This window comes from Pseudonaja textilis, chromosome 6 (assembly GCF_049901715.1).
Source record: "Pseudonaja textilis isolate UNSWEBS1 chromosome 6, rPseTex1.2, whole genome shotgun sequence".
Classification (NCBI taxonomy): Eukaryota; Metazoa; Chordata; class Lepidosauria; order Squamata; family Elapidae; genus Pseudonaja; species Pseudonaja textilis.
In genome coordinates this window covers 7,395,642-7,403,598 of record NC_141995.1, presented here as the reverse complement: position 1 = coordinate 7,403,598, position 7,957 = coordinate 7,395,642, and the positions used below count along the sequence as shown (strand labels likewise).

Sequence of the window (7,957 nt, the reverse complement as noted above, 5' to 3'; positions counted from 1 at the left end):
ACGATTAAACTTCCTTTTTTCTCTCTCAAAGTCGGCATCGGTGCCTGGCGGGTGAGTCCCCCCCACTTTGGTAATGCTGGGCTCTTTCCTACTAAGCCGCGCTGTAAACTAGACGGGGCGTTCGCGTTTCCACCTCACCTTTTCTGTCCCTCTCGGGCTCCCGTTAGCGGAGCCACAGAAGCGATTTGAGAAGAGGTCGCCTGACAACCAAGCGGGGGGAGGGCGAGCGGAAACTGGGCCAATTGGGCGGAGCTTTTCGCGTGACGTCACTGGGCGGCGCAGCCAACCTCGATTGTTCCCGCGCCAGATTCGAAATCCGGCGGAGAGGATACAAGCTGCATTTGGCATAGCCGGCGAAGTGCGTTCCCGCGGTTTTTTGTCCTTCCTGCGCTACCGTTTCTTTCTTTCTGAGGGTGGTGAGAGAGCTCCGTTTGGTTACCGGCGGGCCGTTTCCATGGCAACCCAACCCAAGCGAAGCCGGAGCACCGTGAAGAAGATCGCCATCGAGGGCAATATAGGTAAGCCCTGAAAGAGGGTCGCTCTGCAGTGAAGCCGCTTCCTTAAGTAGATAGGGGAACCCGTGTAAACGTAATATATCTTGGTTTCAGTCAGATCTGGCTCTGCTGTTTACCGTAAATTCACCGTGGTTCCTCAGCTACAGGGAGTCCTCAACTTACAACCCCAATTGAGCCCAAGATTTCTGTAGTTAGGTGAATTTTGCCCAGTTTGGAGACCTTTTTTTGCCAAAATTGTTAAGGGAATCACCGCAGTAACCCGGTTGTTAAGGGAATCTGGCTTTCCCCCCATGGATTTTGCTTTCGAGAAAGTCGCAAAAAGGGGATTGCATGACCTTAGGACCCATCAACAGTCGTAAGTATGAATCGGTCTGAATTTTGATCACGTGGCCCTGGAGGTGCTGAAAAGATTCTAATAGAAAAATGGCCATAAGTTGACATTTTTCAGTGCCATTGTAACTTTGAATGGTCACTAAACGAACTGCCGTAAGACAAGGACTACCTGTATAAATTAGTGAATTAAGTTAATTGGGTATGCTTATTCGTGCACTGGTGTATTATTAATTTTTATTTATTAAACAAAGTTATACTGCCGCCCAACTCATGCATAGGTGACTCCAGGGGGTTACAACATTCAAAAATTCAACCATATAGAATTCTTTATTTAGAATAGGAATAGAAATTCTTTATTGGCCAAGTGTGATTGGACACACGAGGAATTTGTCTTGGTGCAAAAGCTCTCAGGGTACATAAAAGAAAAGATACATTCGTCAAGAATCATAAGGTACAACATTTAATGATAGTCATAGAGTACAATAAGCAATCAAATCATACCAGGAAACAGTCAATATAGATCTTAAGGATACAAGCGACAAAGTTACAGTCCTACAATCACAAGTGGGAGGGGATGGGTGATAAGGAGTGATGGTAATAGTAGTGCAGACTTTTAAATAGTTGGACAATGTGGAGGGAATTATTTGTTTAGCAGAGTGATGGCATTCGGGGAAAAACTGAGTCCTCGTGTCTAGTTGTTCTGGTGTGCAGTGCTCTATAGTGTCGTTTTGAGGGAAGGAATTGAAACAGTGAGGGGTCTGTAGATATTTTCACAGCCCTCTTTTTGACTCGTGCAGTATATAGGTCCTCGATGGAAGGCAGGTTGGTAGCAATTGTTTTTTCTCAAAACCCGTAAGAAGTCCCCCTCCACACACCCTCTTTTTAAAGATTGGAACTGCAAATGAGATGTAGTCAGGATGACTACAGAAATCTTCTAGCTCAGAATGATAGAAAATAACATTCTACAATATTCTATATTCTAGCTCAGTTTGGCTCTAAATTCCTATTTTTAGTTTGGAAGTTGATGTCTGCAAAATGATGCACCTTCTTAAAACAGACATCGCTTTTTTTGCAGGTCCAAGTTAGGGAAACGGTTGTTAAGTGAGCCTGGCTTTCCCATGGAGTTTGCTTGTCAGAAAGTTGCCAAAGGATATCATCACATGACTCTGGGACACCTCAACTGTCATAAACATAAGCCAGCTGGCAAGCATGTGAATTTTGATCACATGACCATGGAGATGCTGTACTGGTCATAAGTGCTTTAAAAGCTTAGTTATGTGCTCAGGTATAGGGCCCCAAATGGGTTAAGGACCCCATTTCTTGGCTTGGCTGACAATTATTATAACTTTCTCAGCTGCTGTATATATTTATTTTGTAATTAATTGTTTTAGAATTGTTTGCCATCCAGAGTCACTTGGTTCAAGGTGGGTGGCTGTAGAAATTAAATCCATAAACGATTCCTTTTTCAAACTGGTAGCGATTTCTAAAGAGAAGCCCAGAATCTTACTGGTTTGATGAGTATCGTCTCTTCCTTAGCCGCCGGCAAATCTACCTTTGTGAATATTCTCAAAAAAGCCCGAGAGGAATGGGAAGTTGTTCCAGAGCCGTTGGCAAAATGGTGCAATGTTCAAGACAGCCACGATGACTCTGAGGTATGATAAATAGTGATTGTATGAATTGGCCACCATAAGAAATAGATTTTTGAGACAAAACCGAGAAGGGACAAGATACTGCATGCTGCTAGGTTCCATGTTAGATAAGTTGTATGACATGGATAAGCAACTGTCAAATTGAAGGGTGTGTCCAGAATTTGAGAACATGTAAATCTATCATTGAAGCAAAGCTGATTTTTAATTCTCACGTTAATTTTTATGAATGTTTAAACAGGAGCTGACAGCCTCACAAAAGAGTGGTGGAAACCTTCTTCAGATGATGTATGAGAAGCCGGAGAGATGGTCCTTTACTTTTCAAGCCTACGCCTGTCTGAGCAGAATCAGGGCTCAGCTCAAATCCCTTGAAGGGAAATTAAAAGAAGCTGAGAACGCTGTGGTTTTCCTTGAACGATCAGTTTATAGTGACAGGTAGCCATGTGGTTCTTGATAACAGCCTCCTTATGTCATCTCCCCTTAGTTCTGCATCTCATCCATCCTTTCAGTGTTTGGAAAAATTGAAAAGCTTTCCTCTTTCCAATCATGGAATTGGTTTCTTGATACTTGATTGGATTAGAAAAATTCAGATATGTGACGTTCAACTTCCAGCATTCTTAGCAATGGCCATTTTAACTGGGGGATTCTGGGAGATGAATTCTGAAGAGTACATACAGACTTTGGGGAAGGTTGGACTATAGGAGAGAGACAATATTGGGGGTGAGCTTCTGTCTTATTTCTTATTCTTTTGCTATAGAGAAGGTAGTATGCACAATATATATATTTAGCCTGTATGCATATACAGGTAGTCCTTGACTTAGGACCACGATTGAGCCCAAAATGTTTGTTGCTAAGTGAGACATTCAGTTTTGCAACATTTTACGAACTTTCTTGCACAGAACCATCATAAATATGAGTCAATTCCCAAGCGTCTGAATTTTGATCATGTGACCATAGGGTTGCTGCAACTGTCGTAAGTGTGAAAAACGGTTATAAGTCACCTTTTTCAGTGCTGCTGTAACTTTGGTCACTAAACAAACTACTCGTCAAGGACTCCCAGTATAAATTACTTTTAAGTAGCTACCCCTGAACAAACGCTCATGCTGTTGCCAGAGCTTTAGGATCCTGTCTTTATAGCAGTTCATTTACTCTATCAATTTCCATAGCCGCTCATCTCACAATTGCAGTGAAGAATTGGCAACAGTTTAAACTGGCTGTGAGAATTATTTTTGTTTTTAGGAACTCTTTTGTTCTAGGTTCAAAATAAAAAAATTCCCATCTTAGGATAATTGAAGCTAAATTGAATTCTTTATTTTTCTGGAAAGGTACATCTTTGCATCCAATTTATATGAATCTGATTGTATAAACGAAACAGAGTGGACTATTTATCAAGACTGGCACAGTTGGATGAATCAGCAGTTTGGATCAAGCCTTGAACTGGATGGCATTATTTATCTCCGAGCTACTCCTGAAGTAAGAAATAAAGCTTTATGAATACATATTAAAAAGCTGATATTTTAAGTTGTTGCTCTTTTCCTGTCAGAGGGCGGCATTTTGCTTTCTTTCAGTTTTGTCTGAAAATCCTATTCCATTTTTACCTTTTTTTTTTCCTTTCTTTTTAGAAATGCTTGGATAGGATTTATATCCGTGGAAGGGATGAAGAGCAAGGCATTCCCATGGAATATCTGCAGAAACTCCATTACAAACATGAAAGCTGGCTCCAGCATAGGACATTACGGTATTTTATTTCCCTGATTGTTTACGGAGATTCGCAGTCATCCAGGTCATGGTCGCTCCAAAGGTGCTTTTTCAAAAAGCAACTGGATTTTCTCTGTTTTTCCTTGAAGACGCTTCACGTCTGTAATGTCCAGAACTAAAGAAGCTTCTTGGATGAAAAGTGGAAGGTCTTCAATGAAAAACCAAGAAAGTCCAAGTACCTTTTGAAAAAAAAACATACAGATGTAGTTCCTGCTACATCTATCTGGTGACATTCTTGCAAAAGTGTGTTGCTTTGAGAGATGAACCATTCTGTCCTTTGAGATGACATTGGGCCCTAAGCAAATCTGGAGGTGGCTATCACTGGAAGTTGTGTCTTCCCTAGTGAACTAGGCAATTGGGAGGTCTAATTTCAGAATAACAGGGTTGGAAGGGACCTTGGAGGTCTTCTAGTCCAACCCTCTGCTCGGGCAGGAAACCCTATACCAGGCCTGTCAAACTGGTGGCCCATGGGCCAGATGGATCCACACCCACTCTGGCTCTGCCAAGGTAAAAAACCATCACTATATGTCACAATACGTCACGTGATGCGATTGAGTTCAACATAAATTGGACAACAAATGGTTGTCCAATCTATAGTCACATGAATTTATTAGATAAATAGATAAATAACCACTAGTTGAAATATTTCAGTCGGTGGAAATTGTCAGAGACTTTCCATTTCTAAAAATATATCTATTTTCATTACTGACTGTAATTTTAAAAGCTCTTTTATTGCTCTTTAGTACCGTAATTAGTGTGGCTATTAGGAATTATAGGCCTGGACAATTCTGGCCTTTAAAGACACATTAGCAAAGAGGTGGGTGATTCAAGGTAAATGGGGCTTGCTTCAGAACAGGTGTTATAGGATTTCTACATATTTTTGAATGAAATTCTCTACCTTTCTTAGGTTTCCAATTCAAATTGCAATTTTTTGTTGTTTACAGGACAGAATTTGAATACTTGCAAAAGATACCCGTTCTAACCCTGGATGTAAATGAAGATTTCAAAGGCAACAGAGACAAACATGAAAATATGATTGAGAAGGTAAAACTTACCAAAGAGTAATACTTTATTTGTTTCCAAGTGACTCTTAATAATCAAGAGCTTTGTCCTTGAATTTGTCTATTGAAATCTGCATGCCCAGCTAGGGAATACTTGGAGTTAAGTCTTAAAGTTGCTAAATTTGACAAACACCACGTTAGGGCATTGTTCATATACTGTCATAAAATACCAATTGGCATAATGTCCTTAAAGTCCTCAGCCACTAGTTAAGCAAATGCCCTTATTAGTGCTTCCGACAGCAGACATCCAACAAACCCAGGGTAAATTAAGATCAATTTTTTTTTCTGGTTATCATATTTATAGATCTTTAACTGTGTGCATATTCAGAATATTCTCACAACTCGGCTCCCACTTTTATTTAGCGAGTTTATTAAACTGCTACTTTCACTCTTTTATTTTGCAGGTCCAAGAATTTTTAAGTACATTATAGCATTTCCAGAAGTCTTAACTGCAGCTGAATGTTCCCCGCATTTGGATCAGTTATTCATTTTATCAATGCCTGATTTTGCTTAACCAGGTTCAACTATATTGTGTGGTTAAATATTGCTAGGACCTGGTTTTGTGTTTGCTGGGCATGAAAGTTTGTTGCCAAAAAGAACTGAAGAGAGGACTTGATATGAACAAGTGTCACGTCCTTATAGCATGAATGAAATACTTCGTTAAGTCTACTGATGTCTCTGTAATTAGCAAAACTTGGAGGGTGTGTCAAATTTCATCACATTTAATCATCTATGTTCCTGTGGGATGATATAGGGCAGCAACTCCCCCTATAAACTGGAGATAAAAAATGGTTTCCTAGCTTGCATTTGACCCTTGCATTATATCTTTAAGTGAAGCAAATTTCTGTAGCTGGATGGAAGTTAGCAAAAAGATGGATTGTAGGTAAGCGGAAACAGATTGCATTTCCTTGGAGTGTGGATATAATTGACGGGTAAACTGAAAGCAGTCACTCATTCTTTTCTGTATGTGTTGTGATGTCGCATGCCTGTTCAAAAGGAGCACAGTTTGCATTGCAGTGGTCTTGTACTGCTTGGATCTGATTAATTTTTTTCAGTCCTGAATCCAACTGTGTTCTCAAGGCAATTCCCCCAGTTTTCTAGCATAGTCTATCGACTTCTTCCTATAGAACAAAATGCCCAAAGTAAAACATTTATCGCTTCTTGGTATTCAAACTTTTGTTCTTTCCTTCACTCGGAAAGTCATGCCAAGCTATGCATCAAAGTTACAAGGATGCCAAACCGAATCACCTAGGTAAATCAGGACTATTTAATGACTTCTGCATTGCCCCAAAATGTGTGTTTTATTTAAGGTTTTATGTATTAGAATAGTCTAAGGCAGGAGTGTCCAACTTTGCAACTTTAAGATCTGTGAACCTGGCTGGCTGGGGAATTCTTGGAGTTGAAGTCCACAGAAAGTTGCAAGGTTGGCTGGACTAAGGCGTAACTGGCTGCAGCCAATTTGTATTTAACTGCTTTCTTGCTTCATGTTTATTGATTTTAACGCACTGCTAAATGTTCCACTTAAACTTGGGGAGTTCTCTTAAAACACTTGGACCTATTTTATATTGTCATAGGAATTCTGGAAAGGAACTTCAGAAGTAACAGTGTTAAAACTCTCTTTACCATTTCATGTTTTAAAACTGCAATGCATCAAATTGTATAGCCCTCTGAAATGGATTTACTCTTACATGGTGTCTTTAGGTATAGTCAAACGAGTCCATGTTTTTAGCCTCTAAAGATGTACAACATTTGATCATCTTGGAAACTTTTTTCCTAAAATAAAGATCGAAAACACCACATTTCTGTATCATTAATCATATAAATAAACCTTAACCGTGTGTCAATATAATTCTTAGGTGCCAGGCTGGATTTCTTTGGCTGCATTTCTTTTTAAAAATGCTAAGATCGCAGGACTTTAAAAAAGAAATTGAGGATACTTTGTGCTCAATATATTCTATACTGAAGCCTCAAGCATTGTTGGCTCAAACATTTATAGAATAAAGGAGTGTTTAGGATAGGGCAGCAGTCACACTTCTCTGCCAGGTCTGTAGCCACGGCCAGCTGGTCTGTGCATAAAATAGCCGTATCACCCAGCAACAATGCCCATCTGCCTCCTACTGAGCCCATAAGCATTCCTCGTATTCATTGTTGCCATTAAAACTGGTTTCACTGTCTGCAAAAAGTCCTCTTAAAAGCATGATGTATCAGTTGCAAAAAGCATGGATTAATGAGGCTCAGAGCAAGAAAAACCAACCAAATACCCCTTTAAAAAATCATCATCACCTCAGTAGCTTACCCAAGTGTGCCTGGCATATTTCCAAAACAGCCTTTGAATTTCTTGATAAATTAAGAGCTTGAAGAGAATGGTGGGCATAGGCAATGTGGTTTGGTTGATTTCATTTAGCAACTAATGAATCCGTAACAAGGCTTATGGAAGGATTACGGGGAGTCCTTGACTTAGGACCACAGCTGAGCCCAAAATTTCTGTTGTTCAGCAAGACCGTTGTTAAATGAGTTGTGCCCCGTTTTGCAACCTTTCCTGCCACAGTTGTTGAGTGAATCACTACAGTTGTTAGTAATATGGTTGTTAAGTGAATCCAGCATCCCCATTGACTTTGTTTTTGTCAGAAGGTCACAAATGTTG

At 40.0% G+C, this 7,957-nt stretch overlaps 1 protein-coding gene across 1 annotated transcript; it reads left to right on the top strand.

The window, feature by feature from the left end:
* Positions 1-7,109, top strand: DCK (deoxycytidine kinase). The gene is made up of 7 exons (XM_026717215.2): positions 1-518; positions 2,385-2,500; positions 2,736-2,929; positions 3,820-3,967; positions 4,117-4,232; positions 5,197-5,296; positions 5,718-7,109. The coding sequence occupies exons 1-7, from the start codon at positions 455-457 to the stop codon at positions 5,742-5,744; spliced, it is 765 nt and encodes a 254-aa protein (XP_026573000.1). The 5' UTR covers positions 1-454; the 3' UTR covers positions 5,745-7,109.
* The last annotated feature ends 848 nt before the right edge of the window (positions 7,110-7,957 follow it).